General features: G+C 44.5%; 1 protein-coding gene across 1 annotated transcript; it reads right to left on the bottom strand.

Annotated features, from left to right (window-relative positions):
- Positions 1-649: 649 nt before the first annotated feature.
- LOC139317986 (dual specificity phosphatase 29-like) lies at positions 650-17,899 on the bottom strand. Its single transcript, XM_070945212.1, has 4 exons — positions 17,705-17,899; positions 6,133-6,351; positions 3,061-3,281; positions 650-900 (listed from the first exon to the last, which is right to left on the bottom strand). The coding sequence occupies exons 2-4, from the start codon at positions 6,306-6,308 to the stop codon at positions 650-652; spliced, it is 648 nt and encodes a 215-aa protein (XP_070801313.1). The 5' UTR covers positions 6,309-6,351; positions 17,705-17,899.
- Between the last annotated feature and the right edge of the window lie 4,463 nt (positions 17,900-22,362).

The following is a 22,362-nucleotide window of genomic DNA, read 5'->3' as shown; positions in this document are numbered from 1 at the left end:
CTATCATGCTGCTCCGATGTGGTTAGTTAGAGTTAGGTTAGAGACCCAAAGGATTTCATCCCGCAGTGGAGTGGTTTAAGATAACGATGATGACGATGACAACAAAAACGATGATCTGTTTTAGATGCTAATTGGTTCTCCTAATAGGTTGCTCTTCTTTTTGCACACTCTGGAGTCCTTGATGCTCTCTGAGGTTGTGCGCAGTCTTGCTTACATACATCAGTGCCCTGATGATGTTACCTAGCTGCAAAGCAACAACTAAATTCAGAAAATCCCCAGGACTCCACAGTTCGACCCAGACTTACACACTGTGTGTATTCTCTTTCTGCACACTGTACACCGTTAAGTTCAGCATCATCGTCAGACTTGCTTACAGACTCCTTTCTCCTTTTCTGCAGAAGAGCTGCCTTCCTCGTTTTCTGCAAGCTCCCTATGAAAAAGCTGCCCTCCATCGCTCCTTCTCTGCATATAATCCAGCTGAAAATAACTTAAAAGACATTTGAAGGGCTTCTGATTGCACCCACCTCCCCACTCCCACCTCGTTCCTTCCTTAGTTGGTAACAAATGACTCTCTTTACCTAATGGTTGCCTACTCCTTGATTATTTTGTAGCTACTTTTTTTTAAAAAAACAACAACAACAACGGAATGTTAAATCTCTGCGTGGGCCTTCTCCTCTTTGCTAGCGTTCAGCCTGTTGGTGCAGTTTTTCCTTTCCAAGGCCAGCTTTATGTCCAGTTCCCGGAGCTGTTTCAGGAACCCGCGGTTCGGGAGGATGCATCTGTGCTTGAGCACCTGGGCAATGGCATCCACCACGGTCATGTGCTTGTAAATCATCAGATAGGCTAAGACCAAGGCTGCTGAGCGGCTACGCCCCATGGCACAGTGGACCAAGATCTTGTCTGCAAAGATCAAGAAACCAAAACAGAGAGAGAGTGAGAAAGAAACCACTGAGATTTGGCATCAGAGACTTTGATTTTGTGCTGGCGTGCTCTTGGGCAGCACACAGATCTACAGGAGTCTCAACAAGTGTAAGGATCCTGAATATCTTAGGATCCAGTGGCGACTGTCTTTTAAAGAATCCACTACAGTGCTCCTCATGGCCGTTTAAGATTCATGAGAACAAGAGCTCTTGAAATCAGTGAAATGGACAGGCAAACAGGCATAGAGCCACATTTCAGTGGTGTAAATGGTAGTTTAGATGTAGCTCATGCTTGTGTGGGGGAGAAAGAGAGATGGAGAAAGGGAGAGAGGGGGAGAGAGAGAGAGGAGGAAGGGAGAGAGAGGGAGAGGAGAAAGGGAGAGATGGAGAGAGAGAGGAGAAAGGAAAAGGGAAAAGGAGGGGGAGAGAGATGGAGAAAGGGAGAGAGAGATGGAGAAAGGGAGAGAGAAGAAGGGAAAGGGAGAGAGAGAGGGAGAGAAAAGGAGAAGGGGAGAGAGATGGAGAAAAGGAGAGAGAGAAAGGGAGAGAGAAGGAGAGGAAGAAAGGGAGATATGAAGAAAGGGAGAGAAGGAGAGGGCATAGATATGGAGAAAGGGAGAGAGATGGAGAAAGAAAATGAGAGGGAGAGAGGGCGAAAGAGGCAGAAAGGGAGAGATGGAGAAAGAAAATGAGAGGGAGAAAGGGAGAGGCAGAAAGGGAGAGAGATGGAGAGAGAGAGGAGAGGGAGATGGGGAAAGGGAGAGAGAGATCACATGCTTTTCTTTTAAGCAGAATAGGAAAAATGTTTAAAATAAACTTTTTTTTAAAAAAAAAAAGAAAGTCTGTTTTCTCACAAATTAGTGATATCCTTCTATTTTGTCTTGTTCTATTCAATGTAAAAGACCATTTTAAGTCATTTTCTAATCACGAAAATCAAACAACAACGGCAAAGATTTTACTGACCATCACCTAAAAGTCATGTGGGAGTCAAGCTCAACCTGAAGGGGACTTCATTTTTAAGAAGGAACAAACAGTGCCACATGTGACTTGTCTTCCTGATAGTAATACTGTAATACTTCACATATAAGGATGTCGGCCATCTTGACTTTTTTTGACCTCCTGCAGAAGCCTCTGATCTTACTCTAGGCTTGGAAGGTGGAACGTAGGTGAAAACAAAACGAGGGATACAATCCAACACAAGATACTTGTGCCTGTTATAGTTTTTTTTCACCCAGAAGATGTCTAGAGTGGGCAGTTATGTGGGAGAGAGTTTTGCCACCTATTGAACAGAAAGCCTTGGCCTTTAGCTCTCAGGATGCTAAAGAGTTCTCCAAAGTTTTGAGTGTTGGGTGCTCTCTGAATATTCTTATCTTTATTTATATTTGAATCGGTCTTTTAAAGAGATGAACAGCCCCTGATGGGTAGGGGCTGTATGCAGGGGTGGGATTGAAAAATTTCAGCAACTGGTTCGCTGCCCAGTTGCTGGCTGGGCGTGGCCATGGGGGCATGGCCTACTGAGCCTCCTGCACCACGGTGGAGAGGGATGTTTTTGCCCTCCCTAGGCTCCGGAGGCTTTCCTTGAGCCTCCAGGAGAGCGAAAACTTCCTCCCTTGGGTACCAGAGGCCCTCTGGAGGCCAGAAATGGGCCCATTTCCGGACTTCCAGTACTTCCGGTAGGCCCGATTTTTGGCCTCCCCAGGCTCCAGAGGCTTTCCTGGAGCCTCCAAGAGGGCCAAAACAGCCTCCCCTGGGCACCGGAGGCCAGAAACAGTCCCTTTTCCGGACTTCAGGTACGTCCGGTAGGCCCATTTTTCACTCTCCCAGAGCCTCCACGTGTACCCTGCACTTACCTGGCATCCAAAACAGGCCGCGTGGAGACTCCTGGGAGGAGCAGAGCAGGGTAGGCAGGCTCAGCCAGTCCTTGGAACAACCAGTTCGGCGAACCAGATTAAAATTAACATCCGGTTCACCCAAACTGGTCTAAACCGGCTGAATCCCACCCCTGGCTGTATGGTTGTAGAGTTCCAAGAATCTGGTGCAAATCATTTCTCTCCTAAGGATTCCTCAACCCAAGGTATAAGAAACTATGGGTGTGGAGTGAACCCGCGCATCGGTTGCTTGCAGGCGTGGGTGGGCTTACTGGTCTCATCCTGGAGTGCTTTGTGGATGAACTCTGCAGCAGAGTCGAAGAACTGGCTCAGGTTGAAGGTGGGAAGGTCGTCTGCCTCCACTCCGTGGTACTGGATGGCCATGTCCTCGTAGTAGCTGGGCCCCGTATCCACATTCCATCGTCCATGGGCTGCGTTGAGCACATGGGTGAAGCCAGCTTTCTCGAGGCTGTACCGATCAAGTGCAGTTTTCCTGTGGTCAAAGCAGAAAGGGCTTTTTAAAAATTTGACAAAAATCCAAACGGGTAGCCGCAACCATACGAGTCCCATCTTTTCTGCTCTTTGCGTTACATGTTCAAAAGCGACCAGGGCTCTGATCCCACAGTCACAGGGGCCATCTGGATTTTTGCACCCCTCCCTGCTTCGGATGTGCAATACAGGTGGGAATGGGACAACTTGCCACAGCCAACTTGCTGCGGCTGTTGTTTCTCCGATCACTGAGCCTGTGTTATCAGCAGGAGAGGACTCCGAGAGTGAAGGAGAGGAATTGGCAAGGCCTCCCTCTCCAGGACCCTCCTCTCTGGCAATGCCTCCGGTGTCCTCCGAAGGCCAAGAGATAGGGCCGGGGCCAAGCACTTCCATGCAGCCACAGATGGACAGTAATGATGATGATGATGAGTCTTGGCTGGACCCTCGACAGCGTCGCAGAGATAAGCGCGCGCAGCAGAGGAAGAGGCATGCCAGGGATCAGGCTGAGTCACTGGACCACACCCCACAGGGTATAAAAGGGGGTGTGGTGGCCATTCAAGCTCTGTCACAAGCAAAAACTGATACTGAACAAACCTCTCTGCATTGCTGGACTTTTTGAATATTCTCTTATCTTTTGTGTGTTGGCTTTGAAAAAACACTCCCTTCGTAAGTAAGAGACTCTTGGCAGCCAGCCACTGGGTTGCTGCCAATTCTGCACTTAGAGAAACCTTTGTCGGCTGGTTTATTTCACTATTGACTGTCTGTGAGGGTGCGTGTGTGAGACGGGGACAGAACAGCGGCCAACTCACCATGACCAGCTCAGCATGGCCAACTCTCCACAGCCAACTCATCATGGCCAACTCGCTGTGGGACAACTTGCTGCAGGACAATTTAAGAATTCTATTTAATTATTTAAAATAAATAAAAAATATTTTATTTTTCCCTCCTTCTGCATCCTTTCTTTAATGATTCTATCCCATCATTTCTTTGATATTAGAGTAACTCTTGTCCCCCTAGTGAGTTGTCCTGCAGCTAGTTGGCTGTGACAAGTTGACTGTGGTGAGGTAGCCATGCCGAGTTGGCCATGGCGTATTGTCATAGACCAGGGCAGGGGTCACTTCCCGCCTGGATTACTGCAATGCTCTCTACATGGGGCTCCCCTTGAGGTGCAACTGGAGGCTCCAATTGGCGCAGAGTGCAGCCGCGCGGGTGGTTATGGGAGCGACATGGCGTTCCCATGTAACACCTCTCCTGCATGAGCTGCACTGGCTCCTGGTGGTCTTCCGTGTGCGCTTCAAGGTTTTGGTTACCACCTTTAGAGCGCTCCATGGCTTAGGACCTGGTTATCTATGGGACCACCTGCTGCCACCAGTAGCCTCCCACCGGCCGGTACGCTCTCATAGAGAGGGGCTCCTCCGGGTGCCGTCGGCCAAACAATGTCGACTGGCGGCCCCCAGGGGGAGAGCCTTCTCTGTGGGGGCACCTACTATCTGGAATGAGCTCCCCCCAGAGATACGGAGGATCCCGGATCTACGCGCCTTCCGCCGCACTCTCAAGACCTTTTTATTCCATCAGGCTGGCCTGGCCTAACTGTTTCCCTTTTTTCCCTTTTTAAAACGTGAATTTTAATTCATTTTTAATTTATTGGGGTGTTTTAAATCTGTCTTCGGCCAAATTGTTTAATTCGATTTTATTCAGTTTTAAATTTTGTATTTATGTTTTTTATCCTGTGGCTGTTCACTGCCCTGAGTCCTTTGGGAGTAGGGCGGTATACAAATCAAATAAAACTAAACTAAACTAAACTAAATTTTACCGGTTCGCACCAGTTCAGGCAAATCGGTAGTGGTGGTGGCGTGTAGTTTGGAGAACTGATCGCGATGGCAGCAGCGCGAGGCTCCGCCCACCTGCCCGGACATCATTACTTGTTTTTTACCCTCTGTGCATGCGCAGAAGGCTTTGCAAATGCACAGAGGGTCCAAAATCGCACAGGATGTGCTCGCACTTCGAAACTGGTAGGGAAGGAAAGTAGATTTCACTCCTGGACCAGGGATGTCAAACTCGATTTCATCAGGGTTGTGTTTGACCTCGGGGGGCCAAGTGGGTATGGCCAGGATGGGCATGGCCAACTTGATGTCCTGCAACCCTCCGCCAGCAAAAACAGAGCCCAGGAGAGCCATGCAGAACCCTTGTGAGCTCTGGTTTCGCTGGCAGAGGCACTGAGGGCTGGTCCTCCACTGTTTGCAGGATGGTCCTGTGGGCCAGGTCTAAGCAGATCTGCCTTGAGTTTGACACCCCTGCTTACAATTGTTCGAAGTTCATCAAACATTCAGAACTCCTCGTAGATGTATTGTGGGAGTAAAAAGCAGGACCAAACTAGGATAAAAATTAAAAACAAGCAGAAGGGAAACATATGTCCTACCAGTCCTCCATCTTCTGGAACTCCCTGACACCCCTGCTTACAATTGTTTGAAGTTACAGTGGCACTGAAAAAAGTTACTTGTGACTGTTTTTCAAACTTATAACCATTGCAGCATCTCGATGGACACATGATCACAATTTGGAATGCTTGGCAATTGGTTTATATTTATGACACTTTTGCACGTGTCCCAGGGTCACATGATCAGTTTTCATGACTGTCTGACAAGCCAAGTTGATCGGGAAGCCAGATTCATTTCACAACCATACTATTAATTTAGCATCTGCAGTGGTTCATTTTGGCAAGAAGGGTCGTAAAATGGAGCAGAACTCACTTAACAACTGTGTCCTTTAACAAAAGAAATGTTGGGCTCAACTTGGGGTCATAAATCAAAGATTAAAATATCTTGGCTCCCAAGAGGCTTTTTGACACAACTTACTCGTCTCCTATGTAGAGGTTGGGCCAGACTTCGTTGACATGCGTGTATTTGGGGCTCCCTTTCCAGAAGAGCCTCTCCAAATCAAACGCTCCAGGTGTACAATAGTCACTCTCAGGGTCTACTTTAACCGCGGTGTAAGCACTTATTTTTCTAGATTTCACCGCAGATGAAGACATTTGGTCTCAAGAGTCCAACGCTGGCACGTAGAAAGCTCGGATCCTGGGATAAACAACAAGCAAAAAAGTGAGATGGGTGGAAAATATACAGGCAGGTAGATCTTCTGAATGGGTTCGTCCCTGGATTATTTTAGAGCAGTGCTTGGAAAACTAATTCTTATGGAATCAGAAAAAAGAAATTAATTATGAAGGCTGATATATGACACAGAGCTTGATTACTTGAGATATAGAATATAATAGAATTTTTTATTGGCCAAGTGTGATTGGACACACAAGGAATTTGTCTTGGTGCATACGCTCTCAGTGTGCATAAAAGAAAAGATACATTCATCAAGAATCATAAGGTACAACACTTAATGATAGTCATAAGCAATCAGGAAACAGTATCAGTATAAATTGTAAGGATGCAAGCAACAAAGTTACAGTCATACAGTCAAAGGGGGAGGAGATGGATGATAGGAATGATGAGAAGATTAATAGTAATGGTAACGCAGACTTAGTGAATAGTTTGACAGTGTTGAGGGAATTATTTGTTTAGCAGAGTGATGGCATTTGGGGAAAAAACTGTTCTTGTGTCTAGTTGTTCTGGTGTGCAGTGCTCTATAGCGTCGTTTTGAGGGTAGGAGTTGAAACAGTTTATGTCCAGGATGTGAGTAAATATTTTCACAGCCCTCTTTTTGACTCGTGCAGTATACAGGTCCTCAATGGAAGGCAGGTTGATAGCCATTGTTTTTTTCTAGTTCTAATTATCCTCTGAAGTCTGTGTCTGTCTTGTTGGGTTGCAGAACCAAACCAGACAGTTATAGAAGTGCAGATGACAGACTCAATAATTCTTCTGTAGAACTGGATCAGCAGCTCCTTGGGCAATTTGAGCTTTCTGAGTTGGCGCAGAAAGAACATTCTTTGTTGTGCTTTTTTGATGACGTTTTTGATGTTAGCTGTCCATTTTAGATCTTGCGATATGGTAGAACCTAGAAATTTGAAGGTCTCTACTGTTGATACTGTGTTATCTAGTATTGTGAGAGGTGGACGTATGGAAGGGTTTCTCCTAAAGTCTACCATCATTTCTACGGTTTTGAGTGTGTTCAGTTCCAGGTTGTTCCGGTCGCACAATGAGGCTAGTCTTTCAACCTCCCGTCTTTATGCGGTATTAAAGTATTAAACCTTCCGTTTCTTTCTTGATGGTTCCTTTCTTAAGCCATGCCCATGTCAAGTTGTCATCACACTTTCCTTCAATGTTTTTCAAGTGCTGTCCATGCAGAGCTTTGGTTTTCCATCGATTTAATCTGTCATCCAACTGTTTTTCCTTATATTCTGCCTTTGTTTCTGTTGTTTTTATAATGTTCTCCATTTTCACAGCCTGCAGCAATCTTTCTGTGCTTTGGTTACATAATCATTCACATTATTATTATTATTATTACTACTACTACTATTACTACTACTACTACTACTACTACTACTACTACTACTACTACTATGGTTGGTTGCAGAGTCAGCCAGATGTTCAGACTGGATTTGACATTGAGCACATTCTGTCCAGCTGAAATCCCTTTTAAGATTCATCTTCGAGCAAAAATGGGATTTAATGCCAAGAAAGAAGGATCTCCCTCAATTTCAGATCCTAATCTTTGAAAGACCATCTGTATTCTCCTTGCCTCCTAAAGATCTCCGGCTAGGACTTACCAAACCTGCCTGTTTAGTTCTGCCAGAAGATTCAACCTGGAGATTGCTTCATAGAATGTCCATTGTTAGACAGTTCAACTGGCAAAGGGACTCTGAATTTCCACAACAATGTACAGTACAAGGCAAATACTACTCAAAAACAGTGAATGGAATGAAATTGGGCATGCCAGTTACCTTGGAGAAACTTGACAGACTGTGATGGCGAAGAGGAGAAATTGCCTCCTAAATTTCTCTGGACCAGAAGTTTGGCTGACTCTCCCCCAACTCTCAGGCAGGAATGAACAGGGTTTCCCAGGCAAAGTCAAGGGCTCCGAGGTTCTCCAGATGTTTTTTTTTTTTACAGTCAGATTCAAAAGGCATCAATTCAAAAGCCCAACAGCAGATCTGGGAATCTGGAGGAGAGCCCTTGAGATAGGCTGGATTTTAGGGGAGGGAAGCAGAGTTAGATCCTTGGGTGGCCTCTATTCATTTCAAGGGGGCATGACAAGGGCAGCTCTGCTGGTGGATGGTGTCCCTGATGGCCTACAATCTAGAAACAATAGCAATAGCACTTATTTATATACCGCTTCATAGTCCTTTTACTGCACTCTCTAAGAAGTTTACGGGGTCAGCACATTGCCCCCAACAATCTGGGTCCTCATTTTACCCACCTTGGAAGGATGGAAGGCTAACCTTGAGCCGGTCAGGATCGAACTGATGGCAACGGGCAGAGTCAGCCTGCAATTCTGCATTTTAACCACTGCGCCACCATGGATCTATTTGCCAGGTAGACACAGCCATGCAGCATAGCGCAGTGGTTAGAGTGCAGTACTGCAGGCTACTTCTGCTGACTGCTTGCAATTTGGCAGTTCGAATCTCACCAGGCTCAAGGGTGACTCAGCTTTCCATCCTTCTTAGGTCAGTAAAATGAGGACCCCGATTGTTGGGGGCAATAGGCTGATTTTTTAAAACTGCTTAGAGAGGGCTGTAAAGCACTATGAAGTCTAAGTGCTGTTGCTATTGCTATCGAGAGACAGACAGAGACAGACAGACAGACAGACAGACAAACAGAGACACACACACACAGAAAGACCATCTTGGATTTCTTGACCCACTGCAGTTGGACCTGCAATCTGTTATACAGGTAGTCCTTGACTTACGACCACAACTGAGCCCAAAATTTCAGTTGCTAAGTGAGACATTTGTTAAGTGAGTTTTGCCCCATTCTTGCCACGGTTCTGAACTGAATCACCGCAGATATTAACTTAGTAACATCGTTGTTAAGTGAATCTGGCTTTCCCGTTGACTTTGCTTGTCAGAAGGTCGCAAAGGGGGATCTCATGACCCCCAGGATACTGAGACCCTGTCATAAGTATGAGTCAGTTGCCAAGAATCTGAACCTTGATCACATGATCACGGGGATGCTGTAATGGTCATAAGTGTGAAAAACAGTCATAAGTCCCTTTTTTTCCAATGCCGTTGTAACTTTGAACGGTCACTAAACGAACTGTTGTAAGTTTAGGACTACCTGTATTGCAATAATAATAATTATTATAATAGCAATAAGAAATTTTAAACAAATAGTAAAGATCTTAACAGAAGTTATATCCTATGCTATCCAGTGGTGGGTTCCACCCGGTTCGGTTCGGTTCGGCCGAGCCGGTAGCGGTGACGATATGACGTCACCGAACCGGTTCTCCCCACCCCTGCCCTCCCCCCCACCCCCCCATGTTATTCTTACCTTTTATTTGGTCCCACCCCCAATCTATTGCTGCCTCCTGAGTCCCAGCTGATGACTAGAGGGAAAAAAACTGTTTAAACTCTTGCCGCGGGGCTTCAAAGGGCCGCCCTACAGCTGATCAGTGTTAAAAGCAAACAAATGAGTCGGGTCGTAAGTGCGAGGACTGGTCGTAAGTGCGAGGACCTTCCAGAAATGTCTCTGACCAGCTAGCCATGCCCCACCTAGTCACATGACCTCCAAGCCACACCCACAAAATAAGCCACGCCCACAGAACTGGTAGTAAAAAAATTTAGAACCCACCCCTGATGCTATCCTGTCCAAGCTGACTTAATAGAAGAGGGAGGATGATTTAAAGCAGGGGTGTCAAACTCAAGGCACAGGAGCCGGGGCCGGCCTTCGGGGTGCTTAAATCTGGCCCATGGGACTTCCCTGGAAACAGTGAAGTACCAGCCCGCGGTGCCTCTGGCAGGTTGCAGGAGGCTGTCGCAGCCGAAACAGAGCTCGCAACGGCCGCAGGAGGCCCTCCGGAGCTCCTTTTTCACTGGCAGAGGGTTGCAGGAGGCTGTCTCAGCCAAAAACAGAGCTCGCAAGGGCCGCAGGAGGCCCTCCGTCTTCACTGGCAAAGGCCGTCACAGCCAAAAACAGAGGTTGGGAGCTCATTTTCGCAGGCCACCAGAGGCGCCCTGACACAAGTGATGTCGAGCTGGCCACGCCCACCCCGGCCACACCCACCCACGCCCTCCCGAGGTCAAACACAACCCTGATGCAGCCCTCAATGAAATCGAGTTTGACACCCCTGATTTAAAGCATTTCAAACTGCTGTTAGTTATTAATTGTTTCAAACAATTGTTTCAAACTCCTTGACAGAAAGGAGGAATACATCTACATAATAAATAACCATTATTATGGCTATTTGTTACTGTTATTTCCATTTTTATACTCCTGTTCTCTCCGAGGGGAACAGGAGAGTTTTATAAGATGAGCTGTACAGAAAGAATAAAAAAACACCTGAGCAGCGATAAAATCCTCTTATCTTCCAATAAAATATGGAAAAATGCAAAAAGTAGGATAAAGTTGATTTTTAAAAGATGCTCCTTCCTGTAAATGTTTGAGAAGGAAAGACATGAATTAAAAAGAGGAGGAATTAATTGGCAGAGAAGAAACATCCCACAATGAAAGAGCACAAATGACACACTTTGAAAACTTTCCAAAAAGGATATAGCCAGAGTTGGGCTGCTGGGGGTTCACAGGGATTCGGGAGAACCTCTAGCTAAGATTCTGTGCAGTTCAGAGAACCCCCAAATCCCACTCCTGGCTGGTCCTACCCACCCCACCCCACCCTGGTGTCTGCAGGCCGTGCGGATCTGGATGGGGAGGAACAGGCTCAGGCTCAAACCATCCAAGACTGAGTGGCTGTGGTTTCCGACGTCCCGATATAGTCAGTTGATGCCATCGCTGACTATTGGGGGCGAATCGCTGGCCCCCACGGAGAGAGCTCGCAACTTGGGCATCCTCCTGGATTCACGGCTGTCTTTAGTAGAGCACTTGACGGCCGTGACCGGGAGGATTTTTGATCAGGTTCGCCTGATTCGCCAGTTGCGTCCCTTTCTGGATCGGGACTCCCTACACACAGTCACTCATGCCCTTGTCACTTCCCGCCTGGACTACTGTAACGCTCTCTACATGGGGCTTCCCTTGAGGAGCACCCGGAGGCTCCAACTGGCGCAGAGTGCGGCCGCGCGGGTGGTTATGGGAGCAACATGGCGCTCCTGTGTGACACCTCTCCTGCACAAGCTGCACTGGCTCCCGGTGGTCTTCTGGGTGCACTTCAATGTTTTGGTTACCACCTTTAGAGCACTCCATGGCTTAGGATCTGGTTATTTACGGGACCGCCTGCTGCCACCAATAGCGTCCCACCGGCCGGTATGCTCTCATAGAGGGGGGCTCCTCCTGTGCCATCAGCCAAACAATGTCGACTGGCGGCCCCCAGGAGGAGGGCCTTCTCTGTGGGGGTACCCACTATCTGGAACGAGCTCCCCCCAGAGATAAGGAGGATTCCGCCGTGCTCTTAAGACCTTCCTATTCCAGCAAGCCGGCCTGGCCTAATTTTCTCCCCTGTTTTAAAATTCTTTTAAATCGAAATTTTAATCTGTTTTAAATTATTGGGATTTTTAATTGTCTCGGGCTAAATTATTTAAACTGGTTTTAATTATGTTTCTAACTTTTGTATCTATGTATTTTATTTTGTGCCTGTTCACCGCCCTGAGTCCTTCGGGAGTAGGGCGGTATATAAATTTAATAAAAACAAACAAAAACAAAAACAAACCCCTCCCAGGAGTCCCCACGCAGCCTCTTTTGGATGCAGATAAGTGCAGAGCGTGCACGGAGGCTTGGGGAAGGTGAAAAATGGGCCTGCCAGAAGATCCAGAGGGCCTCTGGAGCCTGGGGAGGCCGTTTTCGCCCTCCCGGAAGCTCAAGGAAAGCCTCCAGAGCCAGGGGAGGGCAAAAATGCCCCCCCTGCCGTGGTGCAGGAGGCCGAGTAGGCCACGCCCACCATGGCCATGCCCACCCAACAACCAGGCACTGAACCCCTTGCTAAAATCTTGGAAGCCCACCCCTGGATATAGCGTAATACATGAGGGCAATTTATAGATAATAACATATCCCTGCTAGGTTTATGCATGAATGGCAAAAGATATTTATGTATTTAAAATCTGTTGAAATGGCAGCGTAGGTTGTATTACATATGCCATGGAGCATGGAGTTCAATAATTTATTTTCAAAAAAAGCAATGTAACCATAGAATCTTTATAGTGAGCCAAAACCGAACTCCGATGTGAGAAAAATACATTCTCCTTCAATCACTTAATGCAGCAGGTCCTAAAATTAAAGAGTAAGCCAAAAGAGAAAAGAAAACGAATGAATGGGTTACTCCAGCCATCCTCAACTGTGTAATTCAATCTAAATTAACATTATGGCCAAAAGATTAAATGTCTCATTGGAATAAATAATTACATTTTAGTGTAACGTATTCTTCCTACCCAACAAAAGGACAACGATTTGAACCATTTTTGATCCAAGTCGTAAGCGGATGGAAAATTTTCAGAAACTTCGATATTGTCCTGTTTTCTTTCAGACAAGGTTTTTTTTTTTCAAAATAGGAAGATTAGCTTAAAAGCTGAAAGTCGGAGTCCAGAAGATCAAATTCCATCAGGAAACCTATTTCTTTCAAACTATTATAGACTGTCTTTTAGACAGGGTAAAGAAAACCCCAAGCCGGTATAGTTAGACCACAGAGTCATAAATTATATGACAGACGAGGAGACCATTGAAAATCAAAACCAGTGTTTACATTTAAATATATTAAAACCAGGAAACTAACAAGAGACAGCTGCTGAAGGATTCGGTATCGTAAAATATTAAAGAAAAGCAGGGATTCAAAATTAATTCCTTTTCATTGCAGGAGATATTGCATGGAGTAATGTTCTCAAACCATTGTTTATTTTATTTTTTTTGGCAAGCTTCTTATATCCTGCCTTTATTTTGGGTGATGTAAAGGTGGCACACATGCCTAATGCTCTCATCTCCTACCCTGTTTCCCCGAAAATAAGACATCCCCTGATAATAAGCGCAATCGGCCTTTTGAGCGCATGCTCAAAATAATCAAAAACTAATCAAGGAGAGAAGAAACCTGGAATTAAGGAGAAACTTCTTAACAGTGAGGACAATTAACCAGTGGAACAGCTTGCCACCAGAAGTTGTGGGTGCTTCATCCCTGGAGGTTTTCAAGAAGAGATTGGAAACCACTTGCCTGAAATTGTATAAGGTCCTGTTGAGCAGGTGGTTAGATTAGAAGACCTCCAAGGTTCCCTTCTAGTTCTATTCTGATTGATTGATTTCCATCCCAATCTTGCAGTGAAATCTGTTTGGATTTTCATGATTATTTCCTTCCTTGTTTAAAAAATGTAATGCATTTTTAAGGAGAAATGAGAGGACTACCTCCCCCCTCTTTAATTATTGCTTAAAGCCATTAAGTGCAGATCTGTTGATGACATCTATGGGAAAGAGACAATGAGGGAAGAAGCTGGAAATGATTCAGCAACTCCACAAGAGCTTTGCACAGTGTGATATTTTATGCACACATCATAATAAGCAATTACAACCTATCATTGCTTTAATTGCAACAAACACTTCAGCTATTATTTGAGGTACTAATGGAGGATGAGCTGCTCCCTTCAGTGGCCCTCTCCTCCTTAAATTAGTCTTTGTACCAGGAATGAAAGTATAATTAGGACTGAGACAACTTCTTTCCAGGGGTGGGATTGAAAATTTTTAGCAACCGATTCGCTGCCCGGTTGTTCGGTGGGCATGGCCATGGGGGCGTTGCCTACTCAGCCTCCTGCACTATGCGGGCGGGGGGGGGCGGGGACGGGGGCATTTTCGCCCTCCCTAGGCTCCGGAGGCTTTCCTCTAGCCTCCAGGAGGGTGAAAACGGCCTACCCTGGGCACCAGAGGACATCCTGAGACTAGAAATGGGCCTGTTTCCAGACTTCCAGAGCCTCCGTGCGGGCCCTTCACTTACCTTGCATCCAAAATGGGCCGCGTGGAGACTCCTGGGAGGGGCAGGGTGGGCAGAGTCACCCAGTCCTTGGAACAACCAGTTCAGTGAACCAGATTAAAATTAACATCCGGTTTGCCCAAACCGGTCTGAACTGTCTGAATCCCACCCCTGCTTCTTTCCCATGGGAGTCAAGACATTTGTGGAGATCAAAAAGGTGTCCATGACAACATGATCAAAGCTCCACCACTCGCATGGGGAAAAAAGGGGGGGGCTTTTGATCACCTGGATGTGACCATCCTGTTGGTTCTTCTGATCCTTTCCTGTGGATGGATTGAAGGAAATAAATTGGGGATGGGAGGGTTTGATGGAAACGAACTGTCTACTTCCATGATGTCTTTGACACGGGAGGGAAACACGAACAAGCCATGTATCTCGTAGCAAAGGTGATCATCTACCTATTCTCCAGTTTCCTTTGAGTGCAGGAAGAGGAGGACAGTGCAATCGGTAGAGTTTCAGGCAGAACTCTTGAAGTTTTAATGGTTGATCAGACTTGCAGGGATGACTAAAGCTGTACAGATGATCCATCCCAGTGGCATCATCTGAATATCTGCTCTGTTACCCATTTTCTTCTCAGATAATTGTCTCGGCCCAGATTAGCCTTCTCCAGGGCCTAGGAGAAGACTCTTGGTTCTCCATATCGAAGAACAGTGACCATTATAAAGGCCAGACTAATGATTTAGAACAGTGTTCCTCAACCTTGACAACGTTAAAATGGGTGGACTTCTACTCCCAGAATTTCCTCAGCCATCCATACTGGCTGAGAGATTCTGAGAACTGAAGTTCGCCCATCTTAAAGCTGCCAAGGTTGAGAAACATTGATTTAGGGCTGTGGGAGATATTCCTCTGGATGAGGATTTTGGAAAGAACCTGCTTCAAATGCTCCTCACTGCTTCTTCATCAGTCCAAGATAAAAAAATAAAACAAGAGCAGACGAGGAAAGCTACAGGGACAAGATGAATCTTCTCCTCTACTGAAAACCCAAACCAGAAGGCATTTTTACCCAAAAGGAAAATGACCGCGCGTCAATTTCAAAGGAAAATGACCGCGCGTCAATTTCAAAGGAAAATGACCGCGCGTCAATTTCAAAGGAAAATGACCGCGCGTCAATTTCAAAGGAAAATGACCGCGCGTCAATTTCAAAGGAAAATGACCGCGCGTCAATTTCAAAGGAAAATGACCGCGCGTCAATTTCAAAGGAAAATGACGGTGTGTCAATTTCAAAGGAAAATGACCGCGCGTCAATTTCAAAGGAAAATGACGGTGTGTCAATTTCAAAGGAAAATGACGGTGTGTCAATTTCCAGCTGGTGCAAATACAGTATTGTGTCTTATTGTGGGTTTAGCCATGGATTGTTAAACTGCTCATTGTACACCCCAAAGCATTTGGCATTCATAATCAAATTTGTCAGACATTTTAATTGCCTTCCTGTTGCAAAACCTAACCAGGGCAACCACTGAAAACATAGTCCAGATTCTTTCATTATTCCTTCTTTCTTTGTTTGTTTTTCTCCCCATATTTTTTAACTTTGGAACCTGTAATAAAAGAAAGGGAAGAAGTACTAAATAATTTGGCGAGTCAGGCTGTCCATGTCTTGGAAGGGAAGGGTGGTAACACTCAGTCTGTTCCAAAAATCTGCTTGTGAGCGTATTCAGTCTTTAATTAGAGAGACGGGAATGTCCAAAATGTTTGCTTTGCTTTTAAAACTCCAGCCTGCCTATCAAGTCAGCTCTGGAGCCCACATGTTTAAAAACAAAATGTGTTGTCGAGCTGCCATCCTTTCAAAAGGCTGGAGAAATTTTAAATGGGTGTTTTGCAGATCCTAACGGCCTCTCTGAAGAAATGTTGTGGCTTTCCTGTGGCCTGATCTTTCTGAGGAACTGGAAAAAGAATTTGGCTTGTGCTTGGACTGGGGGGGTGGGGAGTGCCTTTGATCAAATGATGCAATGCACGAAAAAGCTCGGTAGGAATTATTTCAGGGAATGGGGTGGCCCTTGTATAAATCTCTCGTGAAAATCAGGCCATCCGTGCAGAAATTAGAAAGGGGAGGAAGAGGAGCTGAAAGGGATAACTAAAAACTCTGCCTGGCTTGATTCTTGCCTGATTTATTGGAGAACATTATCAATGTAAACATTTCCATTTCTTAAAAAATGTTTCTCAGGTCTCGGCAGAGGTGGGTTTCAGCAGGTTCTGACCAGTTCTGGAGAACCGGTAGCAGAATTTTTGAGTAGTTTGGAGAACCGGTAGTAAAAATTCTGACTGGCCCCGCCCCCATCTATTCTCTGCCTCCTGAGTCCCAGCTGATCGGGAGGAAATGGGCATTTTGCAGTATCCTTCCCCTGGAGTGGGGTGGGAATGGAGATTTTACAGTATCCTTCCCCTGCCATGCCCACCAAGCCACGGCCACCAAGCCATGCCACGCCCACCAAGCCACGGCCCCAGAATCGGTAGTAAAAAAATTTGAAACCCACCACTGGGTCTCGGGTGTTATGAAGGTTACTGTCCTGGAAAGATAAAACTGTTTGCGAACCAACTCAGACCAGACCTACCTTCTCTCGTACAGGACAACCAAATCCTTTTGATCTGCAGCACATTTCTACACGCTATTCTGTTTTTCAGGACACATTGATTTCTTTGGGGTGGGGGGGGTGGATTGGGTTGCATTTGCTCTAATATGAAAATTGGCTTGGTTGGGATTCCTAGGCTGACAGCCCTACAATTGCCAGATACACACAACCCTTTTACAGAAGAAGTTAGTTAAAGAACTAACTACTCAGCTCACCCCGAGGACACAGATAAACCTCCAAGTGCTTCAAGGACCCTCTAAAAGGAGGCAAATGACCAGCTGTCTGAAAGGAATATAAATCCTTCCGTATCCCACTATCCTGTCAGAGCTGAAGAAGCTTCTTGGATGAGAAGAAAAAAACCCAGGAAGTCCAGTGGCCTCCTGAAAAAAAACTGCCTTTGGGTTAAAGAACTAAGGTGCTTAAAGAAAGAAAACAAGGAAGGAGGGATAAGATACAGAAAAATGATAGCTAGAGCTTACACCCCCTACTCCCCCCCCCCCAACAGGCTTAAGGCCTGTTCAGCAATAGGTTGCCTCGTCTGAACTATGAAAAAGTGCAGCCGATAGGATGAAACGGGCTTCGTATTTTGGAACGTTAGATGATCTCATTTCATCCCCTGCAAATGATTATCCAACGTCCCTCTGGCGCTTGCATTAGAATTGTTTTTAAAAGTTCCTCCTGCCTCCTTGCTATGAGAGGTGGCTGAGATCCCTCTGACCGGGTTTCCTAGCGTAGGATTTTAAAGGGAGAGGAGGACCATCCCTTTGGCAAAGCAAGTCCCACATTCTCTTGGCTGGGCTTGACTTACCTGGGAGCTTCTCCAGGACTGGTAGACAGCGTGGATCCTCGGCGTGTGAAGGGACGACAAAGGGAATCTTACCAACGTTGAAACTGGCAACTATTTTTAGCGCAGGATTTGCTGACTGACCTTGCGTGATATCACTCGAAGGGAAGAATCTTTACATCTGCTACTAAATCTATTCCCTGGTGTTACCTGAAACCGTCGGCCACGACAGCCAGCAATGAGGCAGGAGAAGCAGATTGTGACACTAGACCAGAGGTCTTCAAACTTGGCAGCTTTAAGACTTGTGGACTTCAACTCCCAGAATTCTCCAGCCAGCAATTTCAAAGGAAATTGACAGTGGGTCAATTTCAAAGGAAATTGACAGATGAGTTGAAGTCCACAAGTCTTAAAGCTGCCAAGTTTGAAGACCTCTGCGCTAGATGGACATAGTGAAGGATCCCCCGGATGGCTAAAAGGGCATCTGGGCGTGGAACCAACCAACCCTCAGGTCACCCTCTGGACAAAAAGAAGCTGAACTTAATAACAGCTGCCAGGTTACTGGTGGCACAGTATTGGAAGAAGGAAGATCCACCCACCATTGAGGAATGGACACTAGAAGTTGTGCATTTGGCAGGGATGGCAAAAATTTCATCATACCTTAAAGACTATTCAAATGAAAGATACATATTGGAATGGAGAAGATGGATTGACTATATACAAAAAAAGTATCCGAACAAGAAGATACATATAGCTTATGAATGAAATAATTTTTAAGTAGTTTATGTTTATAGTTTTTTGAGTTATAAGGAGTTAAAGACTTAGGGAGAATATGAATGCAATAATTTGTTAGCATATTTCACAGGGAGGGACTACTCAGGGTACCGTCAGTCAAATTATGTCGACTGGCGACTCCCAGGGGGAGGGCCTTCTCTGTGGGGGCTCCAACCCTTTGGAATGAACTGCCCCCGGAGATACGGAATATCCCTGATCTCCGTGCTTTCCGCCGTGCCCTCAAGACCCTGATGTTCCAACAGGCAGGGCTAAACATACAAACATGCAAATGATTTTTTAAATGTTATCTAATTCTGGGTTTTATTTAATTGACCAAACTAAGTAACAATTTTAATTAGCAATTTTATGATGTTTGTGTGTCTATATTTTTCTTGACTGTACACCGCCTTGAGTCCTACGGGAGAAAGGCGGTATAGAAATATAATAAATAAATAAATAAATAAATAAATATTTTGGCTTTATGTTTGTGAATGCTATACCCTGTGCTTGTTCTGGGAAGTCTAGGGAGGGGGGTGGGGGGGAAGGAGGGGAAGGGGTGGGTGGGAGGCAGGGGGGTGGAAGGGGTTGAGGGGGGAAGGGTGGGGGGGTGAGAAAATGTTTGTATTTCCTATAAAACTTTTTAATAAAAAAAAGAAAAAAAAAGAAAAAAAGAAGCTCATGATTTGGGTTTTTTTTCCTGGATGCAGCTTTGATCTTGACTGTGCAGTTCCCAGGAAGGGACAGCTAACCCTGATTTATTTCTGCCTAAGCAGCTCTATCGCAGGTTTCTCTCCTTAACAGAAATTGGAAGTAAATCCAAAACAATCCAGCAGCATCTTGCTTGAGAATGACAGACGACGTGTAGGAGGATTAGTGTACGGCAAACAAACATTTTCTTCTCTAACTAGAATCAAGAGAGTGGCATGCGAAGCTGTCATGTGTTAATTGGTTAAGATAGAAAGATAATAATAATATTTTACTAGGGGTAAAGAAAGAGCACTAGTAGTACGTGTAATATTTCAAGGTATCCTATACTAATGGTCTCACTCAAGGAAAGCTGACAGCAGAACTGAATCAACAATGAACAGAGCATTGGCCAACGCATTGGGTAATATAATTATATTAAATACAGAAAATAGGCATGATTCTTCCAAAGCTGAACTGAACCCAGGTACCTCAGGAAAAAAATGGAGCCCTATCATAGAATATAGGTGGGAATTAAAGAAAGTTCTGCCATTAAATCTCCTGATTTCTAATCAACCAGGATCTTCTCAGTGAGGGAAGGGTCCTCAGAAGGCCCCTGGCCATTAGATTAGGAATAAGGGCTGAATGTCTCATAAGGTAAAAGTAAAGGTTCCCCTCGCACATATGTACTACTCGTTCCTGACTCTATGGGGCGGTGCTCATCTCCGTTTCAAAGCCAAAGAGCCAGCGTTGTCCGAAGAGGTCTCCATGATCATGTGGCCAGCATGACTAAACGCCAAAGGCGCACAGAACGCTGTTACCTTCCCACCAAAGGTGGTCCCTATTTTTCTACTTGCATTTTTTACGTGCTTTCGAACTGCTAGGTTGGCAGAAGCTGGGACAAGTAATGGGAGCTCACCCGGGTATGCGGCACTAGGGATTCGAACCGCCCAACTGCTGACCTTTCTGATTGACAAGCTCAGCGTCTTAGCCACCACTTCCCTTCCTTGAATGTATCAAGGGATCCACAAAAAATAGGAGAGAGAGAGAGAGAGAGAGAAGGATAGACAGTAGATAGATGATAGATGACAGATGATAGATAGATAATAGATAGATAGATAGATAGATAGATAGATAGATAGATAGATAGATAGATAGATAGACAGACAGACAGAGCCAGACAGAGATCTGTCTGTCTGACAGATAGATACAGAGAAGGCTAGACAGTAGATAGATGACAGATAAATGATAGATAGATAGATAATAGATAAATAGATGATAGATAGATAGATAGATAGATAGATAGATATAGACAGTAGATAAATGACAGAAAGATGACAGATAGATAGAAGATAGATAGATACATAGATAGATGATAGGAGAGAGAGAGAGAAGGATAGACAGTAGATAGATGACAGATAAATGATAGATAGATAATAGATAGATAGATGATAGATAGATATAGACAGTAGATAAATGACAGAAAGATGACAGATAGATAGAAGATAGATAGATAGATAGATAGATAGATAGATAGATAGATAGATAGATAGATAGACATATAGATAGATGATAGGAGAGAGAGAGAGAAGGATAGACAGTAGATAGATGATAGATGACAGAAAGATGATAGATAGATAGATGATAGATATAGATAGATAGATAGATAGATAGATAGATAGATAGATAGATAGATAGATACATACATACATACATACATACATACATACATACATACATACATACAGTACATATAGAGAAGGATAGATGACAGTAGATAGATGATAGATATAGCTAGCTAGCTAGCTAGCTAATAGATAGATAGATAGATAGATAGATAGATAGATAGATAGATAGATAGATAATCATTAATAGCCATTGTGCCTAATAGTGATCAACAGCCCATCTTCAATGGATTTATTGAGTCTCCTTTTAGAACCGTCTAAATGAGTAACCATCATCATATTTGAAGGCATTGGAACCTTTCCTACTTTTCCAAGAACATGGAGTACTCCTGCTCCCTATAAAAATGTCCTAAATTAAAATAAAATCCACATGGGAAAGAACAGCAATCTAAAGAGGTGGTTATTATTATTATTATTATTATTATTATTATTATTATTATTATTCTGGAATCCCACACATTTGGGAATGAATTCGTCTTCCAAGGTGTCTGGACACAGGAAATAATCAGCTGAAAATGTATTTGAAGCTTTTTCGTTTTCATCAGCCTGGGGGCTCCACCCCAGCCCTGCCTTTTAAAATTATATTGGAAGTGTTGATAAAACATTTTTTTTCCCTAAACTCCTTGTTATCTTTGTTGGTGTCAAGCACATAGAATTAGTTTTAATTGGAGACTCAAATTGGATGTCCTGAAGAATTTATTGTTGTGATTGATGAAATGTAGCCATTTTCAGAGTTTTAGCATCTTTAGTATAAAGATGTCTTTTAAGATCCAGATGATTTGTATGAAAACGGTTTCCCTTTCCCCCTTCGTTGTTTTGTTCGTAATAATTTCTTGAGTAGCTTGAATATTAAAATGCAGAGCACGATGTTGTTTATCTTTTCCTGTCAAAATCATACCGAGTCCTTTTGTCTTTCTAGAACTAAACCAAATGTTCCCAAATTTATCTTGGCTCCTAGAATACATTATTCAGATTGAGGAATGCTATTTATTGCAATAAGAATTATCTCTCTCCCTTCTTTGGGCTTCAAATTACATTTGAAAGAAGCACAGTGCTTATTAGGCTGCATCCAAATTTATACATTCTCAGTTTTGTTGCCAATGGTCGAAATGCTGCAGCCAAGTTTTTATACTGAAAGAACAAAGGAAAAAAAAATTGTGTCTCAGGGACTTTTGCAAATAATCCTGTACGATAGTGCAGGAGAAGGCTGCAAATATCAGCATTGTACAAATTCATCATTACTGGTCTTTTCTAAGTCTCTGTTGCTTCCTCAACTACCGTATTTTTCAGACTATAAGACGCACCTAAATTTAGAAGAGGAAAACAACCAAAAAAAGTTCTTGGCCTCCACACGCCCCATTTTTGGGCCTTTTCTTGGCCTTTTTCCAGCCTTTGACCCATTTTTGGGGCTTTATTCAGAAAAAATGGGCCAAAAAAGCCTTGAAAATGGGCTGAAAAAAGCATTGAAAATGGGCTGAAAAAAGCATTGAAAATGGGCCGAAAAAAGCCTTGAAAATGGGCTGAAAAAAGCCTTGAAAATGG

Source organism: Pituophis catenifer, unplaced genomic scaffold (genome assembly GCF_029215685.1).
Source record: "Pituophis catenifer annectens isolate HBS135680 unplaced genomic scaffold, rPitCat1.0.hap2 SCAF_6, whole genome shotgun sequence".
NCBI lineage: Eukaryota > Metazoa > Chordata > Lepidosauria > Squamata > Colubridae > Pituophis > Pituophis catenifer.
Note: the sequence above shows the minus strand (reverse complement) of the source record. Positions and strands in the feature narration are given on the sequence as shown.

Bases quoted from the DNA above. Each gene is read 5' to 3' on its own strand.
- LOC139317986 (XM_070945212.1), bottom strand. From the start codon at position 6,308: ATGTCTTCATCTGCGGTGAAATCTAGAAAAATAAGTGCTTACACCGCG. The intron at 3,282-6,132 runs GTAAGTTGTGTC...CTTTGACCACAG, and splicing joins AACCTCTACATAGGAGACGA to GAAAACTGCACTTGATCGGT. The intron at 901-3,060 runs GTAAGCCCACCC...TGATCTTTGCAG, and splicing joins AGCACTCCAGGATGAGACCA to ACAAGATCTTGGTCCACTGT.